Source organism: Eptatretus burgeri, chromosome 2, assembly GCF_056783735.1.
Source record: "Eptatretus burgeri isolate ZD-2024b chromosome 2, Ebu_testis_v1, whole genome shotgun sequence".
NCBI lineage: Eukaryota > Metazoa > Chordata > Myxini > Myxiniformes > Myxinidae > Eptatretus > Eptatretus burgeri.
Window position 1 is genome coordinate 126,422,672 of NC_140962.1, and position 27,500 is coordinate 126,450,171.

The 27,500-nt window shown below is 42.7% G+C and overlaps 2 protein-coding genes across 6 annotated transcripts in view; both read right to left on the reverse strand.

Moving 5' to 3' along the window:
- LOC147033026 (uncharacterized) overlaps positions 1 to 8,381 on the reverse strand; it is a 30,040-nt gene extending 21,659 nt beyond the window's left edge. Inside the window, exons 1-4 of one of the 4 annotated variants that reach the window (XM_085871145.1) lie at positions 8,194 to 8,381; positions 3,914 to 4,020; positions 1,694 to 1,795; positions 1,386 to 1,575 (exon numbers count right to left, since the gene is read on the reverse strand). In XM_085871145.1, coding sequence (XP_085727271.1) covers positions 1,386 to 1,575; positions 1,694 to 1,795; positions 3,914 to 4,020; positions 8,194 to 8,258 — 464 coding nt within the window. In that variant the 5' untranslated portion in view covers positions 8,259 to 8,381. The other 3 variants (XM_085871146.1, XM_085871143.1, XM_085871144.1) reach the window with 3 other exon arrangements.
- A 10,274-nt stretch (positions 8,382 to 18,655) lies between these two features.
- FAF2 (Fas associated factor family member 2) overlaps positions 18,656 to 27,500 on the reverse strand; it is a 54,816-nt gene continuing 45,971 nt past the window's right edge. Inside the window, exons 9-11 of one of the 2 annotated variants that reach the window (XM_085871147.1) lie at positions 21,349 to 21,520; positions 20,797 to 20,940; positions 18,656 to 20,174 (exon numbers count right to left, since the gene is read on the reverse strand). In XM_085871147.1, coding sequence (XP_085727273.1) covers positions 19,995 to 20,174; positions 20,797 to 20,940; positions 21,349 to 21,520 — 496 coding nt within the window. In that variant the 3' untranslated portion in view covers positions 18,656 to 19,994. Of the gene's footprint in view, positions 20,175 to 20,796; positions 20,941 to 21,348; positions 21,521 to 23,598; positions 23,786 to 23,893; positions 23,952 to 27,500 lie in introns of those variants that run through there. The other variant, XM_085871148.1, reaches the window with a different exon arrangement.

Here is a 27,500-nt window from a genome sequence, read left to right on the forward strand (position 1 = left end):
ATGGCTATGAGAAAGGGCTGATAACTAGTGCTGCATTTGTTTACCTGTTTCCAGAAAACAAGAAGTTATTCCAGATAACAAACGAAGCAAGACTGACAGGAACAATTCAAAACATGCTGGCCAGTAAACGTTTCTTTGTGGACCTCATGGGTAGTCGCAGATGCCATAGACATAAGAATGGACTATGTAATGGCAGTGTTCTTGCTCCCTGACCGTTTAATATCTACACAAATGACCAACACATACATCCAAATACTTGAAGTTCCCTGTATGCTGATGATCTCTGAAATGCATCCCAGGATCAACCCTTTGAAAAGGTGGAACAGACCCTCACTGACAAACTAGCTGGATTAACCAACTACGAAAGTGCCTTTCATTTTAAGAACAGGGATACAAACCGAAAGCTGAATGTCTGCTGGCAAGGAAGAAGACCGAGTCACAACCCCAAACCAATATACCTTGGAGTTACCTTGGACCCCACCTGAGTTATAAAGATTATGTCGTCAAGACACAGGAGAAGGTAGGAGCCAGAAACATCTTGAAGAAGCTGGCCAACTCCAAATGGGGAACAGACCCAGGGACCATATGAAGTATTGCACTTGCCCTGTGCTATTCGGCAGCCAAATAGGCTTATCCTGTATGAGGCCATTCCTCACATGCTACAAAGATGGATTCAGTCTTTAACACGGCCGACAGAGCTATTTCCGAATGTCTTAAACAAAGGCGAGTGGACGACCTCTCTTTGATATGTGGTGTTGCCCCACCACCAATCAGAAAGGCAGTCTCCTCACAAATAGAAAGAACCAAACAGAAATGTGATGCTCATTACCCACCCTTTCAACATGAGCCAGCTCCCAAGAGGTTTCAGTCCAGGAATAACTTCCTTCATGCTGTTCAGCCCCTGGATGATAACCCCCACAGCTCTATGAGAGATGCTTGGTCAACGCACCTGGAATCAAAACCCGACAAGCTATCACTTGACCCAAAAGAGTCCCTGCCAAAAGGAGCTCGTGAGACATGGCCAGGCCCAACCTGGCTGTCTCAATTGCCTCAAGACTGGGGGTGAATGCCACAAAGCTCTTATGTAAAAGTGGGGTGGACCCCCATTGTGGACTATTTATTTCTTCTTAAATCGAAGAAATGACTTACTTTTAAAATTCTACTTAGTGTGGGATTATTGAGTTAACTATTTGTGAAACGATGCATACAGCATCATCACATATCCGCCTCGTTATGTATGGTAAATGTGAATGCACATTGGAAAACGACGATGGAAAAATGGGCCTCTGCCATGGCAGGAAATTGCTTACAAGGCAACAGATTCTCAAATTTTAAAAGGAAAAGTTCCAATTGCAGTTTGTTTGCATGTAAAGTGCAACATGTACTCATGGGGAGACTGGGAGTGCCGACGTTCACGGCGTGGGCTGCGTGCTGCGCTCCGTGAGCGGGAGCGAGAGCGTGAGCGCCGCCGATCATAGCTACGGGAACGGGAACGACGACGTCGGTCATCATGACGATCAGAATAGCGAGGAGATCCACGTCGCTGCCGCTCCTTCACCTTCATTTGGCTTGGTGCTGTGGTAGCAAAAACAGACAATACATATTCTCCAAAACTGTTTTTTTGTTTTGGACATACACAAGAAAGTGCCAAAAATACCCTTAAATTCTCAACAAAGACCAAGGTAGTACTTACTTTTCCGATCTCCTTCTGCAAACTGGATTTCGATCTGCCTTCCGCAGACCCACTTCTTGTCTAGGCTGTAGAGTGCATCCTCAGCATCACGTACATCTTCAAATGTGCCGCAGGATTTGGGGGTTAAGGATGGGAGGGCTGATATGCATACATTTGCCTGGTGATGTCACCAAACTGGTTATACCAAACGAGGACTGCTGCAAGGCAGAAATCTTGCTCCCAACCAACACTGCTTTGCTAGCATGTCCCACTACCTTGCTAACAAGAAGTACACAAAAAATTTCAAGACTGTGTGCAAGGACTGATACTCAAAAAAAAAAAGAAGTTTATTTGACCAACTTCTTACTGAAGGTGATACAAAAGTGGTCTAACTTGGATGCGGGTTGCTTTGTATCACTGCTATGGCATTAAATAGAAAATGAGAGTGGGTTGATACAGCCCATCATTCTGCAATATCTGTATCCAATTAAAAGGTGCTCGTATGGGGCAGATTGGACAGCAGGCAGCGGGTAACCGGTGCAGAACAGGTACCTTACGTGCATCTGTCCTGCTGGCCTTGCTTTGCCTTGCCTTGCCTTGGAGATGCAGTGGGCATGAGAGAGAGAGACAGAGAACCAGGGCATAGTTCATCCCTGTGGCAGCTTTAATGGACTTGGTCTTTGGTACTTGTAGCCTTTGGGGCTCACCAAACAAACTTGACCGCCCTTGCATTACCCTTGCACGCTTGTTACGGTTGGCTTTCTTGCTTGCTTTAGCTCGCTACTTGGCTTGCCTGAAGCCTTGGCTACACACACTGAGATAGTAAAAGACACAAACAACAAAGTTAGAATGAGCTACAGCCAAATGAAATGTTCAACCTTTGTGTGAAGGTGAGTCCCACGACAAGTCGCAAGGTCAATCATGATCTGCAAGAGCTTTAAAAGCTCCTCTTTTTTTAACCCACTACAAACACCCACTCCCTCCCACTTTAAGCAAATCTTGCGATGCGTTTCCTCATTCGAGGCAACACGTACATTAATCTTTTTGGAATGAGGCTTGTAGCAAAGTATTATGTACACATTTCGGACACGGGGGACCAAAAAATGAAAGTCATTGTATGATTAAGTTTTGCATATCATTTGTTAGCCAACATCATGGGGATGCAGGATCTATTTGGGCAGAGCTTAATTCTTCCTCTTTCTATTGCTCTGACAGGGTCAAAGCTCTGACCAAACTAACATCTCAGGATTAAAAGTGCAGATATCTTTAAAACGTTACGGACTTCCGAACGACCTTTGATGTTCTGTATACTGAACACAAACTGGCCTTTGGTATTGATTTTTATATCATAGGGCCATCTTGGTAAACTTATTCTATGGTTATAAAATCAAGCTTATAGCTACCAGTAATTTTGTAGCAGCTTGGTAAATGCAATTTGTTACGTACTTCCTAACATTTTTGATAGCCTGTGTTTGGATAAAAAACATGCTTTGTAAGCAACTATATCCATAGGACCCATAGCAAAGTATACATTTTCTGAAAGCACAGACACTTGGGCATTATATAACATTAAGATTGTTTATCTTATTAAAACTGGGTTCAATTTCTAAGCTTTCTCCTCATTTAGGACCACAGTGTACACAATACCATGCTACAAGCCATGAGAAAGTGCATTCATGCAAACTAGTAAAAACTGTAGTCGAGAGGAACATTTAAAGCATCATGCTGGTCGTTGAGTTTTTGGATGCAAAGATAAATTTGGAGAGCAAAGCATCAAAATCAAAGCAAAGCCTTTCCTGTGACACCCAAACTCTATTGGTATTAAACAAAGGGGTCACTGGATGGTTTAAAACAAGGATACAATTTTAAGGCAGTTTACAATTACGCTTTTGGCTGCAAATTTGAAGTACCTTGAAGACATCCTCAGTTCACTTTCACCCAAAGTCTACACTCCTTCACTTAGCTTTATAGGGCACGTAATGGCAGTGATTCAGTTAGCAAAAGGAACATTGTTTCGAAATAAAAACAAAAACACAACAGTTATAAGTAATGAACAAATACTCTGACTGGAAGAGTTGCAGCATCATGTATTTTTGCATTCACCAAACTTGCAGAACGGTCAAGTACTCGATAAAAAACAAGTGTGCCAAAAGAGTCTTCCAGAAGGCGACCGGCGACAATAAAATGATAAAATAAACAAAGCACAGCAAACAACAGACGAACGGGTGAACTGGGAAGGATATTGCACATAAGAGAAGCCCCTCGGCCGGCGTGTGTAGTAGTCAAGGGGAACGTAAACGTCAAGGATGGGGCCAAACCTGGTGAATTCACGGCGCAGGTCCTCGGGCCTTCGTCACACACGTGTACACACAAGCACAGCCAGCACTCAACACCTCAAGGTGTCGTCATCAATTTGACGCTTGTGTTAAGGTGCGCGACCAATGTGGCCAGGTAAAGATGTGAGCAAAAATTCCCCAAGGTTCCCGATATATGGTGGAAATTTTTTTTTTTTTACCATATTAAAACGTACAAAAACACACATTCAAACGCACACTTCGGCCGAACACCATTCAATCTACGATCATGTTTGAGGAAATTAAGCTCAGCATGTCGAAAATTGCAAGCGCCGGATCAAAAACACGCGTTGCATGTAACAAGTGAAATTGCCATCGAAAGTACAATTGCATTAATTTCATGTCGGACAGCATTCACCCCTTTCCTCAAGGTTCTTAGGTTTCCATGCAAATCAGTTGGAATAGTAGAGATCACCGAGAGGGCAAGGATGGTGTGGGGGTGGTGAGAGGAGAGGGTTGAAATGACAGATGCAAAAATTCAAGTCCTTCATTCAACTCGTTCCCAATTCACGTGCGAAAGATTTGGCCTTGGACGACATGCGAGATGATTTTGGTGATCAAATTGTTCACAGACATAAAAGATACGTTGACAATGCTCTTATTAAGGCTCGAATGGTAACATTTTCATTGGGATTGAAAACTTATGGTTGTTTGTCCATGCTACATATTTTATTAGTATTCAGTATCAAGCAAGGAAGCAGCACGTGCCCATTTTTAACCTCCTCCATCGAAGATGGACGGAGGTTACTGTTTTCACCCGTCTGTTTGTTTGTTTGTTTGTTTGTGAACAGTATTACGGAAAAAACTCCTGGACGGATTTCGACGAAACTTGGTGGGGGGATTAGGTATGGTCCAAGGATCATGCCATTAGATTTTGGAATTTGTCCAAAGTCCAATATGGCCGCAAAGGCGGCCATTTTTAAAAATATTTGAATTTTTGTTTTTTCATTAACCTCCGCCATCTTCGAAGATGGATGTAGGTTACTGTTTTAACCCCTTTCTGTTTGTTTGTTTGTGAACAGTATTACGGAAAAACTCCTCGACGGATTTCGATGAAACTTGGTGGGGGGGGTTAGGTATGGTCCAAGGATCTTGCCATAAAATTTTGGACTTGGTCCCCCCCCCCAAAAAAAATTGTTAGAGAATTTGATTTATTTTTTTTTTTTTTTTTGCATTTCTACATGTTTTAAGTGATTTCCAACCCCCCCCAAAAAAAATTGTCACCCCACCCAAAAAAAATTTAAAGAAAAATATTTTTTTTTTGCATTTCTACATGTTTTCAGTGATTTCCAACCCCCCCCAAAAAAAAAAATTGAGAGAAAAAATATTTTTTTTGCATTTCTACATGTTTTCAGTGATTTCCAACCCCTCCCCCCAAAAAAAATAATTGTAATAGAAAAAAAAAATTTTTGCAACTTTTTTTTCAACAAAATTTTGATTTCTTTTTTTTGCATTTCTGCATGTTTTAAGTGATTTCCAACCCCCCCCCCCAAAAAAAAAATGTTGGAGAAAAGAACTATAACTGTCAGCACTGTTGACATCATTTAATGAATAAGATATAAGGTTCACTTGAGTAACCCAGCAGTATTGGCGGCGGAGATTTTGCACTCTCTGGAGTGCTCCCCCTCTTGTTTTTACATGTTTTTTTTTACATGTTTTAAAGTGATTTACAACCATAAATAAATAAATTTGTTAGAGAAAAAAAAAAACAGAAAATTTTGGAACTTTTTTCAAACAAATTTCGATTTTATTTGAAAAATATTTGAATTTTTTTTTTCGCATTTCTTTATGTTTTAAGTGATTTCCAATCCCCCAAAAATACAAATTTTGCAACTTTTTTTCAAAAAAAATTCGATTTTATTTCGTTGACAATTTTATTGGCGTGTCGATCTAGTTTCGTTGATTCAATCGTGGTTCAGTAGTCTGATCCGTTTTGGCCTACAATGAATAGGATATCATGTTCACTTACGTGACCCAGCAGTATTGGCAGCAGAGGTTTTGCACTCTACCGAGGGCTCCCCCCTAGTTTTTGTTTGTTTTGTTAATTTTTTTAAGTCGATGCTATGGCTCGGCCCAGTTCAGTTTCAGACCGTCGACCTCCCAGACTCAAGAGCGGACGCTGCAACAATTACACCCCACCTACCACCCCTGAGTCTGGTTTATCTCAACTACAGAAGGTGGATGGAGATTGTTTTTTCACCCCTGTCTTGTCTGTAAGCAGGCTATATCAATAATTTATGGATGGATTTGGACAATACTTAGTGGACAAGTGGGGTGTTTTGACAAGGACGAATTGATTTGATTTTGGTGAAGATCCGGATTCGGACACTGGAAGTTTTTAGGTGATTCTTCACCATTGATAGGTCGAGCCAAACACTGATATACAGCAGAATATCTCAAAAAGTTATGGATGAATTCAGCCTAAACTTGGTGGACAGGTTGGGAGTGTGATGACAACGAGCCGATTAGATTTTGGTTCAGGTCTGAATCCAGATCGAGCCAAGTGGCTCTTGTTGAAAGTTGTTGTTTTTCGTTCAATCATAAGCTTCACAGGAACTCTGGCTTCTTTTGAGTTCCCAGACAAAGCCCTCAATACAGCTTTCCTATCAAATAAAAATGGTTCCCAATCACTGGCCAAAGCTGCATCAGTTCATGACGGTCTCTGATCATCCCACCCGACATTGACCGGTCATCAAACTGACAATCTTGGTCCAGCACCATCGTGGCCCCATGTTTTGAAAGTCAAAACTGTGCATAAAAATCGTGAGACAAACAAACAAGCAAACAGGGGTGAAAACATAAGTTAACCTCCGTCCACCTTCGGAGGTGGAGGTAACGAGCAACTAATCTCCAAGTAAAAGACCCTTCCCTTGCTATCTTAACTCCCAAGCTTTTGGCTCCTGGTGCTCATCAAGGTCCGTAATAACTCTGCACTCATTTTGTATGCCTGGTGTTGGCTTAATGGTTAGGGTGGTAGGCTTGGGATCCCAGGATCCTGAGTTGAAATCCTGCTTGACTTTAATTAATACCTAACCAGGTGGGGATGACTCTGTCTGTCATCCTTCCGAGGTTGGCAAAATGAGTGCCAGCTTGCTGGTATCCTGTGTCAGAGTGGTGACCCGTCCAGGATTGTGCCCAATAACCAAGGACACTGCTGAAGCAGCACCAACGCTCTGCACAGCAGTATGGTCCAAATCTCCTCCTTTCTCTTAAACATTTCTATCACGTCCCCCTAACAATTGCCTCCTTCCTCAACCTCACTATAATGCACGGAGCAGCGTTTATGTGTGTTAGTCGCGCAACTCCTCCTACAGTTGTGGGCTGATTACATCCTGATTTGCTACATAGGATCAGCATGACCCCAATTAGTGCATAGGGGTGTTTTTATCTTTTCCGGTGGTCGTGGGGGGGGGGGTGGGAACGCACCCTCTTTATAAACATGTATTGTGTAGTGCTGCCTCCAGGTGGGGCTGTACTGTAAACTGTAAATGGTGGACACTCTTATTACAAGTCTCCACCATTTACAGTGCTGTGTTCCTGTGCAGTGAGGTGTTTTTGCTTCATGGACATAACCTGGGATATTTTTGTTTTATACACCGCCCAAATAAAAGGCATGCGTCACAAGCTGCTACATGTTTGGTACAGCATCGCCAGTCGGGCGGGTATTCTGCAAGTACGTATTAAAAAAAAAATTAAATAAATAAAACAAATAAATAAATAATAAATTAAATTTTAAAAAAATAAATAAATAAAAAACAAATTTAACTCACTTACGCTAATATAAATCAACTAGCAAGCACTACTTAATCCCCAAAAAGGGTCCACCTGCTGAAAATGTCATGATGATCACGATGCGGCTCAAGATTCATCTCGACGACATGGTGGGCCGACAGGGCCGAAGGCCTAGGCCTAGTACGAGTCCCCGCGACAATGGGCGTCGAGACAAGCAGCTCGTCATAAAATCGAACGTTTGTAATTGTCGTGCAACACGACTTATAATCGATCCAAAATATGGGGGGGAAACCACCGCGGAGCGTGAAGATGTTCGGTCTCATCGAAACGCTCCGTGCAACCGGGAACCACAATTAATTAATTAATAATCAACACGCCAAAACGTACGTGGTGGGAAACGTGAACGCACTAACAAGCGCCGAGTCCCGTTCTTACCGCGTTGTGTCCGCCACGTTTCGCACGTACAGAGACGAATTCGGCGGCCGGCTGTATTTAGACATGACGCTAAAAGATCGAAGGCCGTCACGAACAGCTCAACACCAAATCACGATCGAAGGCTTCACAAGGCCGCGCGCACTGCCCGATGGGAAACGCCTCAGCTCATCTCTTTGCGCGTCATCCTTGTTTTTTTTTTCGCCGACGTTCCCAAGATACGATTGTTCAGTTGAATCTCAGGACGACATATAGGTATACAATTTCGTGTTTGATATTTTTAAAACAACAATAAAACTGTTCGTAACAAAAACAGTGATGAAATGATTCCTGATAAGTAAACAGTGATCCACCAATACACCGCTTAACAGAATCGTCGGCTCCTTTCAAAAACAACAGCTTGTTTTGAACAGATTCCTGTGATGAATTGAAGGATGTGACGCGTGATCACATGTCGCGCGGCTCGCACACGAGACAGATAACACCGTGATGCCGCGCGGTCGGGGGGATTGTCCCTGGGGCATTGTCATTTACGGCGGTGGTTCACTTGGTGCTCGTTGAATGGTGGGAATTGAGAGTATACCGGACTCCGTGCTTATGCTGGCTAATTAGGGTACCCTGTGAGTACTGGGTACCCTATTGTTTTTCTTCTGTTTATTATTATTTTTCTTTTTCCGCCGGCATTTTGCACCCTTTTTCGCTTTAAAAATCATTTTCTCTGGAACACGAAGTCCGATCGACAGGAAATTTTCACCATAGTATGTATCTTTTTTGATAGCACAATCACGTTATAATTATGACGTCATTGGTCACGTGGTACGGTCGCCGTCTTGAAAAAAGCGATAAACTTTGGACATCTGTATCTCGGAAACCGTGCAATGGAAAAAACTTTCGTTTGATACATTTTACTAAGCTCCCTATGGGGAACACGTGTGATTTTTCGTGACGTCATAGGTGAAGCGATATACCGGTGAAAATTCGTCAAGTCGAACGCCGTATAGGAAAAATCTGAAAAATTTTGAGCATCATCTACGCCTAAAATCACCGACGAAAATGTTTTTCTTGACGTCATCGATGACGTATTTCGGCCGCCATCTTGTTTTTTAGTGTTTTTTAAAAAAAATCTTCTTCTCCAGAACGGCTGTGCAGATTGAGGCGAAACTTTACAGGCACATTCCCCCTGAGGCCCTCTTTCAAGTTTGTTAATTTGTTGTTGATACGTCACGGCCATCTTGAAAAAACCCTAAGACCTTCAAACATCTTCTCCAGAAGCGCTGGTCCAATGAAGGCGAGATTTCAGAACTATATTCGTGACATGTATGCGATGCAAGTTTGTTAATTTCGAAGTGATAGGTCACATGGTTTGGCCGCCATGTTGGATTTAAGAAAAATATTAAATAATGTTTTCTCTGGTATTTCATAAGCCATCGAAGCGAAAATTTGCAAGTGCCTTCCTCCCTCAAGTCTGCATACATGGTAAAAAAGTTTTACCTCAGAAGTCACATGGTTTGGCGGCCATCTTGGATAGAAAAATAGACTTTATCCGATTTACACGAAAATCGACACACTTGTTTGGGTCGACGATGGAAAGCAGAATTTAAATTTATGATATCATAGGTCACAAGGTTCGGCAGCCATCTTGGATTGAAAATGAATAAATTTTAAAAATCTTCTTCTCCAGAAGGGCAAGACAGATGAAGACGAAACTTCACACATATATTCCCCATGAGGTCCTTTCTCAAGTTTGTTAATTTGTTCTTGATCGGTCACATGGTTCGGCGGCCATCTTGAAAAAACCCTAAAACCTTCAAACATATTCTCCAGAAGCGCTGGTCGGATGAAGGGGAGATTTCAGAACTATATTCGGGACACGTAGGCGATATAAGTTTGTTAATTTCGAATTGATACGTTAGACGGTTTGGCCGCCATCTTGGATTTAAGAAAAATATTAAATAATGTTTTCTCTGGAACCACTGAACCAAACGAATCGAAAATTTGTAATTATCATCTACCATCGTGTATGCACGCATGGTAAAAATTATGACATCACACGTTACATGGTTTGGTGGCCATCTTGGATAGAAAAACGCACCTTTACCGATTAACACGAAACTTCAGAAACGTGTTGCAATACCCAGTTGGAAGCAGAATTTAAATTTGTGATGTCATAGGTCACATGGTTCGTCAGCCATCTTGGATTCAAAAATAATATCTTTAAACGTATTTTTCTCTGAAAGGACTGAACAGATCCAGGCGAAACTCCACCACTATGACCGCCTCTCCATGACGAATAAAACGTTCTCATCCCCTTTTGAGGTACGACGCAACGTTTGGCAGCCATAGTGGATTGAAGGAAAAATATTAATTAATGTTTACTCTGGAACTACTGCATCAATAAATGTGAAACATCACCTTTATGGTGGAACAGTCATACGGAATGAGGGTTTGAAATTTCAACGGGATGGGGCCCAGGGTTTGGCAGCCATGTTGGTTTTAAGAAAAATATTAAACAATGTTTTCTCTGGAACTGCTTAACCTGGAGAAGTGAAAATTTGCAGTTATCATCCACCATCTTGTTTGCACACGTGGTGAAAATTATCACATCACAAGTCACATGATTTGGCCGCCATCTGGGATTGAAGGATAAATATTAATTAATGTTTACTCTGGAACCGCTGCCTCTATATATGCGAAACTTCACATTTATAATTCAGGTGACATGCGAAACAAAAGTTTAAAATTTCAACCTGATCGGTCACGTGGTTTGGGAGCCAGAATTATTTAATTATTTGAATCTGGAAGCCAGTAATAACGAAAATGAATGCTTTGTGCTGCCCGGTTCGTAACTCGTCTGTTCCGCGCCCTCTCGAAGCAGGCCTGTGTTTGTATCACTATTAAATAATGTTTTCTCTGGCACCGCTTATCCTTTCAATGCGAAACTTTGCGACTGTCATCTGCAGAAAGTCCCATGTTGTATCAAAGGCGGACGGACTGGGTACCCGGTCATCACTGCCAGCAGTTATAAAGTGGCAGTTCTAGTTGTCATTATAATTGTCATAATAAAAATGGTCATTGACTTACTCAAATATCACGAGCACAACTGGATCATTTGTGTGGACCTGAAAATGGTCAACAGAAAGGCTTCACAAAGTTTGCATGCCATCTCTGCATGTGGGACAGCCGAGCTCGAGAGAAATACTGGATCCAGGAGTGGCCCATCCGTGAAACTCTGGAAGCAAGCATGCCAAACATTGCGAATGACCCAATCGTCAGCCGAAAGAAGATCATTTTTCCCCCACTCCATATCAAGCTCGGTTTGATGAAACAGTTTGTGAAGGCATTGAGTGCTGATGGTGAATGTTTTCAACATATAGTTTCTGCTTTTCCTGCTTTGTCTTTAAAGATGATCAAAGCAGGTGTGTTCGATGGATCTCAAATTTGTGCCCTTGTACGTGATGAGGAATTTGTAAGGAAGATGAATGACAAGGAGAAGACAGCGTGGCTGTCTTTCGTCGCAGTTATACAAAACTTTATTGGTAACAAAAAGGCAGATAACTATGAGTTTCTGGTTACTAGAATGCTGTTGGCTTTTCGTGATCTTGGGTGCAACATGAGTGTCAAGCTCCATTTCCTGAATAGTCACCTTGATCAAGTCCCTGAGAACCTTGGGGCTGTAAGTGAGGAACAGGGAGAGCACTTCCGTCAGGACCTCATGACGATGGAAGAGCGCTACCAAGGGCGATGGGACAAAAATATGATGGCAGACTACTGCTGGAGCATCAAACGACATTTCCCTGTGGAAGTCCACAAACGGAAGAGCTATAAGTGCAAATTCTTGCCTGAGTAGGACCTATTTGAACTTTGCATTCCATCCCCATCAATTGTTCTGAATCACCTATAGTCTTTATGTCGAAATATATGTTAATTTAAATTAGCTTTTAATTCAAATTGTAACTTACCAAATAAATGTTGAATTGCAAAATATATGTTTAATATAAATTTGCTTTTAGTACAAATTGTAACTCACCAAATAAATGTTGATAATGGTGGATTGCAAAAAATCTAGAGCTTACAGAGAGAAACTAACTTCAGATTTGAATTCAGCACACTCAAATTAGGTAAGATCAAGTGCTGGTAACAATGCAAGAAAAACTTTGTTCCTCAGTGTAATATATCTCATTTCAAGCAGAAAGTTTGTCTTTTTTTTCGGAACACGGGACGTTTATTTTGGTTTTTTAAACGTCCATCAACTGAATGTAGCCTGAAACAAAACCCTGTCCAAATTGTCGTTGTGCTCCGAGATGAAGTAGTCCCCAACTTGGCTTTCAGAACGAGCAAACTTTACCACCTCCATTCTAGATTACAAATACCAGGAAACCCTTCCTCGAAAATGCGAGGATGATTAAATTGAAAACTAGAAGGCCACTCAATCGAGCGCATACCTCCATAAAGCTGATTTGTTACCTCTGCCACCGAAGGTGGAGGAGATGTGATGTTTTCACCCCTGTCTGTGTACAGGATATCTCAAAAAGTTGTAGACGGATTCGGATGAAACTTGGTGGACAAGTTGGGTGTGTGACAAGGAAGAACCGATTCAATCTTGACGAAAATCCGGATCTGGATATGAGAAATATTTAATTTTTAAAGCGATTCTTCACCATCGAGAGATAGGGCCAAAAACGACGTAGAGCAGGATATCTCAAAAAGTTGTGGACGGATTCTGATGAAACTTGGTGGACAGGTTGGGTGTGTGACAAGGAAGAATTGATTCAATTTTGGTGAAGATTAGAATCAGGATCCAAGAATTTTTTTTTGTGATTCTTCACCGAGTGATAAGGGTAAAATGACGTACAGCACATTTCAAAAAGTTATGGATGGATTTGGCCGAAACTTGGTGTAAGAGTTGGATCGGTGACAAGAACAGGTCGATTAAATTTTAGTTCAGGTCCAAATCCAGATCCGGCTTATCAGTGGGATACAAAACGTAACTTAGAAGGGCACTCGGTAGAGCGCACACCTCCGCCACGTAATGCCTGATCCACGAGAACATATCGGGCCCATTACATTTATGAACTATCTTGCTATACAGTACGACATCGTTTTTGGCCCTATCTCTCGATGGTGAAGAATCACTTTAAAAATTATATACAGTGAGGAGAACAAGTATTTCATACACTGCCGATTTTGCAGGTTTTCCCACTTACAAAGCACGTAGAGGTCTGTAATTTTTATCATAGGTACACTTCAACTGTGAAAGACGGAATCTAAAAGAAAAATCCTAAAAATCACATTGTATGATTTTGAAATGATTAATTTGCATTTTATTGCATGAAATAAGTATTTGATCACCGACCAACCAGAAAGAATTCTGGCTCTCACAGACCTGTTAGTTTTGTCTTGAAGAAGCCCTCCCATTCTCCACTCATGACCTGTATTAACTGCACCTGTTTGAACTCATTATCTGCATAAAAGACAGCTGTCCACACTCAATCAATCAGACTCCAACCTCTCCACAATGGGCAAGACCAGAGAGCTGTCCAAGGACATCAGGGACAAAATTGTAGACTTGCACAAGGCTGGGATGGGCTACAGGACAATAGGCAAGCAGCTTAGTGAGAAGGCAACAACTGTTGGCACAATTGTTAGAAAATGGAAGAAGTTCAAGATAACAGTCAATCTCCCTCGGTCTGGGGCTCCATGCAAGATCTCACCTCGTGGAGCCTCAATGATCATGAGAAAGGTGAGGGATCAGCCCAGAACTACACGGCAGGACCTGCTCAATGACCTGAAGAGAGTTGGGACCACAGTATCAAAGAAAACCATAAGTAACACACTACGCCGTCATGGATTAAAATCCTGCAGCGCAAGCAAGGTCCCTCTGTTCAAGCCAGCGCATGTCCAGGCCCGTCTGAAGTTTGCCAATGACCATCTGGATGATCCAGAGGAGGAATGGGAGAAGGTCATGTGGTCTGATGAGACAAAAATAGAGCTTTTTGGTTTAAACTCCACTCGCCGTTTTTGGAGGAAGAAGAAGGATGAGTACAACCCCAAGAACACCATCCCAACCGTGAAGCATAGAGGTGGAAACATCATTCTTTGGGGATGCGTTTCTGCAAAGGGGACAGGACGACTGCACCGTATTGAGGGGAGGATGGATGGGGCCATGTATTGCGAGATCTTGGCCAACAACCTCCTTCCCTCAACAAGAGCATTGAAGATGAGGCGTGGCTGGGTCTTCCAGCATGACAACGACGCGAAACACACAGCTAGGGCAACGAAGGAGTGGCTCCGTAAGAAGCATCTCAAGGTCCTGGAGTGGCCAAGGCAGTCTCCAGACCTGAACCCAATAGAAAATCTTTGGAGGGAGCTGAAAGTCTGCATTGCCCAGCAACAGCCCCGAAACCTGAAGGATCTGGAGAAGATCTGAATGGATGAGTGGGCCAAAATCCCTGCTGCAGTCTTTGCAAACCTGGTTAAGAACTACAGGAAACGTCTGATCTCTGTAATTGCAAAAAAGGTTTCTGTACCAAATATTAAGTTCTGTTTTTCTGATGTATCAAATACTTATTTCATGCAATAAAATGCAAATTAATAATTTAAAAATCATACAATGTAATTTTCAGGATTTTTGTTTTACATTCTGTCTTTCACAGTTGAAGTGTACCTATGATAAAAATTACAGACCTCTACGTGCTTTGTAAGTGGGAAAACCTGCAAAATCGGCAGTGTATCAAATACTTGTTCTCCCCACTGTAATTCTCGTATCCAGTTCTAGATTCGGATCTTCACCAAAACTGAATTGCTTCTTCCTTGTCACACACCCAACCCATCCACCAAGTTTCATTCGAATCCATCCACAACCTTTTTGAGATGTCCTGTATACAAACAGACAGACAGACAGAAGGGGGTGAAAACAACCTCCGTCACCTTCGGCGGCAGAGATAAAAAGTCTGCTATTTGTCCGTACGTAATATATAGATGGTCTTAGAAAAAGTTTCCCTGACAAAATACAGCCACGTTTATGAACCACAATCCTTGCCATTTCAAATCCCACTCCCAGGTCAGGTCAGGTCAGGTATGGGAGCATGTGCCAGAACAGCGCGTCGCTGCGTCCACTTTCCGTCGGTACTCCAGGGGCCTCCGTCTGGCCATCCCCCAGGCAGATGCCAGGCCCATCCCCATCTCCTTGAGATGGTGGTCAACCTGCTGCAACCATGAGGCACGTGGTCGGCCCACTGGCCTCCTCCACTCATGAGACTCCCTCGCTGAGAGAATCTGGTGAGCAGGATCAGCATCAGGAAAACGAGCCACATGTCCATACAGCCGCAACTGACGCTCACGGACTATGCAGGTAACAAATCTCATCCGAGTCTCTCTCAGCAACCGCTCGTTGGACACAAAATCCGACCAGCGATAGCCAAGGATTCTCCGAAGACACCTGGTACCAAAGGAATTAAGTCTCCGTCTCAGATCCTTGATCAGAGTCCAAGTCTCGCACCCATAAGAGCAAGACGAAGTACCAAGGACCTGAAGACTCGAACTTTCGTCCTCCCGCACAGGTACCGGCAGCGCCACACCCCATGATCCAGTGAATCCATGACTCCCCAGGCCCGACCCAGACGTCTATTGACCTCTGACTCGCAGCCAGCAGAGACATGAATATCACTGCCAAGGTAAGTGAATCTCTCCACGACCTCAACATCCTCACCACAAACAGACACAGACAGGACAGCAGCATCCAAGATGTCACCGAAAGCCTGGATCTTAGTTTGACCCAAGAAACCCGTAATCCCAGCGGCTCCGACTCTTCATTCAGCACCTCGAGGGCCCCCAAAAGGATGTCTAAAGTCTCCGCAAAGATGACTGCATCATCTGCAAAATCAAGGTCCGAGATCTTGACATTCACAAACGATGCACCGCAACTTGATCTCTCCGACATCCTCCCTAAAATCCAGTCCATACAAGTGCTGAAAAGTGTGGGGGCAAGTACACATCCCTGACGAACTCCAGTAACAACTGGAAATAAGTCAGAGGTGGTACCACCACACTTCACAGCACTCTCAGTACCAGAGTAGAGTTCAGACATCAGATCGATCAGTTTTGGTGGCACCCCACGAAGACCAAGAATCCTCCAGAGGACATCCCGATTCACTGAATCGAACGCTTTACAGAGATCAACATAGGCTGCAAGCAGCCCCTACCGAAACTCTCGTCTGCGTTCGGTGAGGACACGAAGGGCAAGGATACGGTCAATCGTTGACCTCTTTGGTGTAAAGCCTGACTGCTCTGGACGCTGGTGCTCAAGCAGATGGTGGCGAACCCTATCAAGAATTATCCGAGCAAAGAACTTGCCCGGCACTGAGAGCAGCGTCACCCCTCGGTAGTTGTTGCAGTCTTGGCGATCACCCTTCCCTTTCCAGAGAGGGACAACAAGGCCCCTCTTCCAGTCAGTTGGGATGATGCCTGTGTTCCAGGCAGAGCATAAAACTGCATGCAACGACACGAGTGCAGCATTTCCACCAGCCTTGAGAAGTTCGGCATGGATGCCACAAATCCCTGGAGCTTTGCCCCGTTTCAACTGGTTCACCGCAGCCCGTGTTTCCACAAGCGAAGGTGGACCACAGTTGATTTGTGGGTCAGCAACAGGGATTGTAACACCCTTGACGTCCAACTCGACAGCTGGGGGATCAGCCTTGTACAACCGCTCAAAGTAACCGGCCCAGCGGGCCTTCACTTCAGACTCCTCTGTCAAGAGCCTACCACTCTCTGCTCGAACTGCAGTGCTCCGAGGGATGGGCTTGGATGAACGTAATGCGCGAATTCCCCTGTAAGCGGGACGAGAATCACCTGTCCACAGGTGATGCTCTACCCCCTCACAGATTCCTCGCACATAGGCCTCCTTGTCCACCCTCAGTGCACGTACAGTTTTACGCCTCAGCTCCCTGAACAGCTCAGCTCTGCCATTCAGCCTGGCCCTGTGACTCTGGTCAATGGTAACCAGTGTCCCTTGAGAGACAAAATTCTTCTTTGCCCTGCGGTGAGTTCCAAGACATCCACCGGCAACATCAAGGCCGGTGGTCTTAAAGGCGCTCCACAACTCTTCAGGACCCCCCAAAGCACCCAGACCCCCCAAGTGTCCACTCAGCCTGTTCGCAAACTCCTCAGCTACTCTCTCATCCCTGAGCTTGGCAACATCCAGCCTCGGCTGGGATGGTACCATTCTCCAGGATTTAAGGTGCAGCTTTAGAGTTGCTACAACAAGCCTGTGGTCAGTATTGAGGAACTGAGCACTCCGGTAGACCCTGCAGTTCTGGATCATCCTCCAACGACCGTCAATGAGGACATGGTCAATCTCCTTTGCCACACCGCCAGCGTTGGAATACCAAGTCCAGCGATGAGCTTGTGGGCGCTGAAACCATGAACCAGCCACCCTAAGTCCATGACTTCTTGCAAAGTCAAGGAACTTAGTGCTATTCTGGTTCATAGTTCCTGACCCATGGGGACCAACACACACCTCGTAACCATCCCTATCAGTTCCAGTCGATGCATTGAAATCCCCCAAGACTAGAAGTGTATCTCGTCTGGGGCACTGATCAACCACAGACTCGAGCGTGGCGTAGAATGCATCCTTCACGGTGAGATCACTCCCAGGCCCCAGCAGGTATTTATCAAAACATTTTAAATTCAGTCAATAGCCCCACAAACTAATTCCATCATGTTTACCGCAAGCAATTGTGGGATACGGTCAAGGTCTGTTTATTTCAAGTCGTGTTTCAAAGGCGAGAGCCAACGAGGTTGCTATTTTCCCGTGTTCAGCAATTCCCGACAACCAGTCAGAAGAGCTACCAAGATGTCTGTGAACGAAATCTCCATTCAAACAAATGTACGTAATTTGGCTGTCCCACTTTCTTCATTAACTACTGTTGGTTAGTTGGTTCGTTTGGTCGTCATTTCCATATGCTGGTTTCAGAAGGTTGAACAGAGCCCTCCCAGGTCTCAAAGTATGCAACTTCATGTGTGCGTGTGTACAAGTGTACGTAGTGAGTGTATGTGCGTGCGTGTGCAAGTTGCTGTTGTTGGCTGCTATCTCCACACATGGGTGGGTTTCAGGAAGTTGGAACAGAGACCGACCACGTCTCAAATTATCCACTTCCGTTGTTGTATGTGGTTTGGTTGTTTTGTGTGTTGTATGTTGTTGGTGAAAGTCAGATCCTGTCAATTTCCAAGTTCTTGGGGAAAATAATAAAACCTTTATCAAAATTGTAATTATAACAGGTGATATACATGTCCTCAAAGGATTTAAAAGTTCATAGAATATTAGTTTTTACCAGAGAATCCAAGTATAAACAATAGAATCATCTTACTCAGTGGTGGCTACAGAAGATACTTCAAGTCATAACCACAATATTACACGTCAGCTGGTCAGACCAAAAGAACAGACAGAGAGCAATGTTCCAAAGCATAATTACAAAACAAAGATAACTTTTATTTCACAATCTTTCTAAACATGCTTGAGGAAACTGTGGGAGAAACTGCACATGGCAACCGTGCCGTGGCTACAAATTCTCTCCCTGGGTTTGGAATTGAGGAAGAACCAAAGCCCTTGCAGAATTTGGGAGAATGGGCAAAGTGTCAAGGTATCCCAATACTATCCATTCAAATGAGAAGGGATCTGCTTCTTGTGGATCGCAAGTTAACTCCCCGGTCTTTGGGAAGCTCTATGTCCCCAAACGTGAAACGATACCAGAGCTTTTGGCGAAAGACTTGCAATTACAGCACGTAGTACAAAAGTGGCAAATTTTAACGGATCAAGTCAATGGTTCCAAAAAATGATGCTGTGTTCTTTACTGTAGGACAAACAAAAATAGTGAAACATCTTTAGCACCCTCAAACAAATATAAATCGGTTCTCTGGACATGAAGAATTGTCATTGGTGCACCAAATAAAACGGATACCTATTTTTTAATCATTCAAAAACTTAAACCTTCGATCTTTGTTTGTATCAATGTACCGAACTTGCTCGTGATTTAATCAACAACCCCCAGCAGCCATAACTTCCCATTTTCTTATTTCCTTTCAACGTACTTTCTCCCTGGGGGGGGGGGGGGGGGGGGAAATCTATGTCGACTTAACTTTTGATTACGAGGGTTGCAGTGCTATGAGGGAGGCCAATCCCAAAAAGGGTTTCAGTGCTGGAAGTGCACCAATAATGATCCTAAGGGCTGCAGTAACAAATTTTGCATACAACTTTCAGAAAACATAAGAGCAGAGAACTCAATCGCAATAGTGATAGGTGGGAGTATGGGGATGGAGAGGGTCTTGCATTTGAAAAGCACAAAAGTCCGATTTTTTTGGACAAGATGTCTCGATGAGAAGATGTTTTAAGCCATGATAGGGGTGTTACACTCGCTTTATAACCTTTATGTACGTACCTCAACAATGATACAGGGATATAGCAAGTATCAGGGTGTGTGGACAGGAGGAAATGTGCACAAACAAATGAAAATCATAGGTATATTGACTGGAGCACCATGGGGTGAGGAATGGGATTAGAGGGCCGAAATGAAGAAACATAACAGGAACAAAAATAACATCGAAACTAAGAACTTCAAATTGAAAGGGACGATGGTGTGCAGTAAAGATAAAAAGTAGTCCAATCTCCTGTGCCAGATACCTTTACACGGAGAAGCACAGCAAGACACGCTGCGGCTGAAAGTTGATTAGCATCGCAAATAAATATATCACAGGTTGGAAAAATGGTGATGCTCACAACGGTGGCGTGGAGGGAAATAAAATGAACAGCTTCAATCGGAGAGGTTTTGAACAAAAAGCACTGTGGAGTGCTGCAGGCCGACATCACGCAGGTTTGGAGGTTGGGGGCCTTCAGTGGTGGGGGTGCTCTGAAGAACACGACGTGGGAAGTTCGACACAAGCTGGAAGTGCTCGGGTGCGTCGCTCAATGAGAACACAAAATTATGAATGACCTGGAAAAGGAAAATCTCAATGTTACATGGAAGATGAGAAGTATTACTCACATTGCCAGCAATTTATCATCCAAATAGTGATACAGCGGAAAGATTTTTCATGTCTTTTGGGTAAACTTAAATATACTTTTGATTTTTGGGTAAAACATAAAGAAGCTTATATAGAGAGAAATAGAAATTGTTCATCGATGGACATGCTCAATGAAGTCACTCGAGGGCTTCATGCACAGCAGTGCACCACCATCTCATATCATCTTGCATCCCCACCCACAATCTTTTCTACCCCCATTAAACCTTCCTAATGCCCTTACATGCATGGTATTGTGTTTCCACTCCTCCTCGCGCTCGTCATTCATTCATTCCCTTGCTTGGGACAAACTGCAGCCCGTCTACCAGTTCGTACGTTACCATGCGGGTGGGGCTGATAATGCCTATTTCTACTCACTGTGACTTTCTCCTTTGATATTTTGATCCAATTATTAATTAGTGTTATCCATAAGGGTTTGTTGACAAGTTGATGACAAAAGCTCAAATGGTAAAAAAAAACAACAAAAAGGTCACACACCAACACACATACAAATCATACACAACAGGAACAAAACAAAGAAGAAATGATGCTGACCGAGAGCGAATCCGTCGAGAGGAATCTATGCTCAACCCGCGAGTCGTTTGGCAGTCGAAAGACAATCGCTACAGCTTCAGGATCCGTGATGAGCGGCTCAGGTGGAAGCTGTTTGGAACACTTTGCTTTGGCTTCCACAAGTTTCTAGTGAAGAATAAAGTGTGGAAAGGGTGGGGGGGGGGCAATGCGTCATGATGAGGTTTTTTTTTTTTACTTTTAACATGCATCATGCTTGAGCAATGTCATGAAGACGTGCTGCGGCCTTTTTTGGATTAGAGTATTGAGCATCTCAGAAGAGCAGGACTTGGGTCAATAATTCAACAGTCAAAACTGGGAAAGGGAGAAGAGTGGGATGAGAATACACCAAAGATACATGGCACAAGGAGAGGAAATTGCAGAAGGGTCAGAGGAAGGTCTGTGTGAGTATGCAACAATATTTTCCAACGTCCAACATTATTATCCAATTACACAATATGATGGCTTGATGGGCTAAATGGAATTTCTCTCAGTTTGAATTTCCTGATATACAAACAGCAAGATGGAAGGATTTACCTCTCTTTTACGCTCTTCCTCCACAGCCTGCCGCTTGCACTCTTCTTGAAGGCGCTGCTCCTGCTCACGGTCTTCACGCCGCCGCCTCTCTTTCTCCTGGTCAGCTCGGAGAGACTCAAAGTAAGCTTCGTCTTGTTGCTGTCTCAAAGCCTGAGTCTCTACCCTCTCCTGTCTGCATAGAAAAGACCAAAGAAATTACAACATTGTTTCGTGGACGGCCCTCGCCCAGAACCAAAAAATGAGTATTGGCACGGGAACCGTACACACTGGAGCTTGTGCTCCAAAGATCACAGGAACAAAGCCAATTTATCCAATGCGAAATGCGGGCAGTTGTGTGACGTGCTGTTAATCCTTTGTGTGTTTAAAAGATGCATGGTTAATTAAATAAAGTGATAAGCCATTTAATCCTCCAAGGATCCCATTTAAATTCAAACATCGGCGAGGCACCATCTCTTTAGGAAAAAAAACATTTAGTTTCACATGAAACAGAAAACAGGAAATGCCAGACACATAAAGATGGTTTTAACAAGAAGGGTACGAGGTAGAGTGCATACCTCCGCCCCGGAATGCCTGATCCACGAGAACTTATCTGGCCCAATGTATTTTTGAAATATCATGCTATGTATCATTTTTGAGCCTTATCTCTCAATGGTGAAGAAACACTTTAAAAATTCCAGTCGTCGGATCATGATTCGGATCTTCATCAAAATCGAATCAATTTGTCGTGGTCACACACCCAACCTGTCCACCAAGTTTCATCCGAATCCATCCACAACTTTTTGAGAGATCATGCTGTATATCTTTTTTGAGCCATATCTCTCAATGGTGAAGAATCACTAAAAAAAATTCGTCGCCGGATCCAGATCTGGATCTTCACCAAAATCTAATCAGTTCGTCTTCGTCACACACCGAACCAGTCCACAAAATTTCATCCGGATCCGTCTGAAACGTTTTGAGATATCTTGTAAATAAACAGACAAACAAACAAAGAAGCCGGTAGGTGACATGGGTGGTCGCTATATAATTGCATACCAGTCATGCAGTTTTTGACGGATCGGGCTGAAAACTTTTGACAAAGAGGTTGATTATAGTGCGCATAAAAGTGCTGAAGCCGATTTTTGAAAAAGAAAATTGGGGGGATTTTTCAAAAATTTCAAAGTCCCGTTGCTAAGCAACGGTGGTGTCCATAGCAACGGTTCTCATTTGCACACAACTAGGTCATGGTATGAACCTACCAACCAAGTTTCATCGAAATCGCCATTGTATTAACTGAAATCGCCGTTTTAAATACTGATAATAAGGGTAGAACAAATCTCAAAAAAAGAATTTTTAGAAGAAAAAAATTTTTTTTTTTTTGACTACATCGACTACCCAATACAACAAACAAATCGACGGAAATACTGATAATAAGGGTAGAAAAAAAATCTCAAAAACATTTTTTATGAGATTTTTTTTGACTAGATCGACTACCCAACAGACAGACAGACAGACAGACACACACCAATAACGAATACAGTGGTCACTTATTTTTTTGTGAACCAAAAAAGAGATTAATGTCAGAAAGCCTAAGTTCAAAGTTGGTGAAATAGTAAGAATATATAGGTGGAAATGTCATTTTGAAAAAGGTTACACCAAGCGATGGACAAATGAACTTTTTTAAATCGTTGATGTGATAGATACAGTTCCTTGGACTTATAAGGAATATGATTTAGAGGGAAAGAGATTTTAGGTTCATTTTATTCACAGGAATTTCAAAAGACAAAGAAAAATTGGGGGAAAATTTTGACTCCACCCCTTTTTTAACTCCGCCCCTTTTTGACTCCACCCACACAAGCCACATCCACACAATCCCCATACACACAAACTCCACCCACAAAAACCACATCCACACAAACCCCACCCACACAAACACCATCCACATCCATCATATTCACATAATTAGTGATTAGTTAATTAGTTCCCCACACACATGTTTATTTAATTTAAAAAATTTGCTCCACCCACACAAACCACATCCACACATGCCCCTCTCACAAAAGCCACACCATACAAGCCCCACCCATCCACACAAGCTCCACTCACACAAGCCCCACCCCTCCCCTTCCCCTTGTGCGCCCCCACCTTTGACCCACCACACCCTTTCATCCCACTTCCACCCTTCCCCACACACACAGGGGAGGGGTGGGATGAAAGGGTGTGGTGGGTCATTGGGGGAGCGCACCTACCCCCCAACCCTAACCCCCACCCCTCCTTTGCACTTCCTTTATTCTTTTTTATAATTAAGAGTTAAATAATTGAAAGCAAAGCAAATATAATTAATCAAGATTGAAAATATTAAGAATTTTTCTTTGAGTAAATATTCAGTTGCAAGAATGGACGATCTTTCCCAGCAGTCTGCTTCAGATGTCTTGTGATTTTGAAACTCAATCAACATATTCTGTTTAAAACAAGAGGAACCCCATTAGAGCATATAAAGATGATTATATGGTGATATTAATAAAATAATAATAAATAAATAACGAAATAACAATTTAAAAACATTTACCTCCAGAAGATAGAGTGTTGTGTCAGATTCCTCCAGAAGATCAAGTTGTGTGTTTGAACTGAAAAATAAAATAAAAATAATAATCAGTCAAGGACACACACACACACACACACACACACACACACACACACACACACACACACACACACACACACACACACACACACACACACGCACGCACGCACACGCACGCACGCACGCACGCACAAGGGGGGGGGGAGGGGGGCAGAGATAAAGACATAAAAACACACAGAGCGATAATTTTCTTACCTTGGACTCAGGTCATTCAAGATCAAAGGACGTGAGAGTACTTGTTTCCAGTTTTCAGTCAACAATAATATCATTCAGTTCATTTCGAAACGAATAAATGTCTTCAAGAAAGTCGTTCATTTTTATCCACTCGTCGTGTAATTTAGATAACTCATTTTCAACATCAGTTATCAACGAAGTTCTTATTGGGGACAACCTGTTATAAAAAAAAAAAAAACATACAATAATTATTAGTCGTATCATGATTTAATTAATAATCAATTGCTTCACCATCATTCGAAGAGGAAGCCAGACTTTACAATACACACACACACACAAACTTACCAATATTGTGATGGGTTATCTTCTTCGTCAGATGAAAGATAGTTCATGTCTCAGTCATTTACCATTGGGACAAGATGAGAAAAATGAAAGAAAAAAAACGTCAAACAGAAGAGATTTTCAACCGAGAGACATTGCCTGGCTTATAAACACGGTCTTCACACAAGTTGGTTTAAATAAGCAAGTTGATGACGTAATGGAAGATTACATAACAATGGTTTCTCCAGATTGTGTTTCCACAAAGGAAATGACTTGGTTCGGGCGAGGCAACCGTTCTCAAGTAGTCCGACTCATTTTAACATGAAAATGAAAATGCTTTCAATGATTTTGATAAAACCTACGTTTAAAAGCTGTTTTTAACTAAACTTTGTTCTGTTAGTGTTCTGATGATCTAAAATATAACCACGAGAGACAAGGCACAGAATACTTCCTCATTTTCATGGCACGACTATGCTCCAAAACACTTCCTCATTTTACAAAACTGAAGGAAATAAATGTTATAAGAAAATGAAGTTATTCCCTAAAGGATAACATGGACAAATATTCATTGGTTCGCTCTTTGAGTGGAATGAAAATATGAAGGAAAAGAAGTGCTTTAATCAGTAAGTCTCAACTTTACATTTGCTTGTAAGGGAGGGGGAGGAAATCGGTCTCCTATTTTGTTCTTTTTGGACCTTGAGACAGAAAGTTTTTCCCTTTTCCCCATTCATTTGAATGGCTGCCTCAGAAACCCCATTTATCCTCTACTGATATAGTACTGTGTAGCATGATATTTCAAAAATGTATTGGGCCCGATATGTTCTCGTGGATCAGACATTACGTGGCGGAGGGATGCGCTCTTCAGAGTGCCCTTTGAGTTCACACTGAAATGGGCAAGTGAGGGAGAAAAACCCCAGGTTGTTGTATCCAGAGTTGACAAGGCAGAATCAGAATGGTAGGAGAGTGGGTCATCGGAATGTTGAGTCATCGGAAAGCATTTGGTTATTCAGAGAAGAAAGATCATCGATAAAAAGAAGGAACAGGGTACAGACCGGGAACCCTGGGCCCTGAGCTCAAACGAACGAGGTACTAATATCTGAGCACAGGGGCATGAATAGAGTATCAAAAGACATCTTCTTCTTCTTCTTCTTTCGGCTGTTCCTGTTAGGGGTCGCCACAGCGGATCATCCGTATGATCCGCATAGTGATTTGGCACATGTTTTACGCCGGATGCCCTTCCTGACACAACCCTGGTCGCCTCTTACGACACAGGGATATGGTACACCTATTTTAACCGGGGTATACACCGGCCCAGTACACTGGTACTCATTTCGCCGACCTCGGAAGGATGACAGGCTGAGTCAACCCCCTGGTGTATTAATTCAGTGGCCCAACGGGGCTTGAACTCAGGACCTTTTGGATCCCAAGCCGCTGCCCTAACCACTGCGCCAACACACCAGGATAGAGTATCAAAAGACATATAGAAAGTTATTTCGCCGGGTACCACCCTCTGCGTAAGGACCCTGGTGACCCTCCAATATTTGTCTGGTAATAGACATTTTACACTCTGTGGGATGTATATATGATTTTAAAACTGGTTTTATCTAGTACCTCCAATGTTTGAGCTGGCCCCTTTTTTGGGGGCCCTTGTTGGGGCTTCTGGGGGGGGGGGCTTTGCAGTAGTCGGCATGTCTGTCACATGTGGTTTTGTTGTAAGGTTGGTCATATGCATCATATGGAAGTGATACCAACTGGTACTTCCAATGTTTGATGTAGCCAATTTTAAGGAACCCTTTGGAGGGTCACCAGGGCCCCGGGCTCCCGGTCTAGTAGGAGACAGAGCAGACCACTGAGGGACACCTTGTTGGTAGAGAAGGAGGGAGAGGTTGAACCACGGAAAAAAAATGGCCGGGCCTGAAGTTTCCACAACTGGTGGGGTGACCTTACTGTCATGATGCAAACTAAACAACACAAAAAACTACAACAAAAAAACTAAACAACAATGACCAAAAAAAAACTAAACAACACAAGAAAAAATAGAGTACAACAAAAAAAACTAAACAACAACAATGAACTAAAAAAATTAACTAAAGGCACAAGAAAAAGTAAACAACACCACAAGAAAAAACTAGAACTACGTTGTCGATGGCACACTATCGCATATTCCCGTGCGCACTGCTTTGTCCCATTAACGCTAGGTGAGATTTTGTCTTGCAAAATGGATTGACTATTCTTTTCTATTTGATGTGCTTTATGACCAAAGACTTACTATGTTTACTAAATCAGAAGTCATTGCAAGCATGTCAACATTTCATGAAACATTAATTTAACACTGTCCAGTAATATAGAACTGTGCATCAATTTTTTAATCATAGGAATGAACTGTGTATAATATTAATTATAATTATTCATAATCAATTCGATAAATACAGTAAAACCTGTGACTGTTTGTCACTCATGGGGGCCACATAAGTAAGTTCTTTATAAAAGAATTTACCATGTACAATGGTAAATACACTTAAAAAAAAAAAATCAGCCCCATGACCGCACCCCCTCTGGCCCGGCCCCTACGGGTCATATCAAAAATCCGACAGTGTTGTGCACTTCCCCATACATATATCTACTATGTCCCAAAGTTTCAAGTTCCTATTTCAAACGGTGTCTTACAGAGTAAGACAGCCGGACGTACGGACGGCGGAGACAATCACAATATTCCCGCTTTACTTCGAAAGCGCGGGAATAAAAAACCTCTTTCACTCTCTTTATGGAGGGCACATCCATATAGGGAGCATAACCGCACGAGACCTTACTGTCATGATGCAAACTAAACAACACAAGAAAAAAGAAATGACAACAAAAAAAACTAAACAACAAAAATGACCAAAAAAAACCTAAACAACACAAGAAAAAATAAACTACAACAAAAAAAAATAAACAACAATGTTCAAAAAAAAAATAAACAACAATGACCAAAAAAAACCGAAACAACACAATAAAAAATAAACTACAACAAAAAACTAAACAACATTGACCAAAA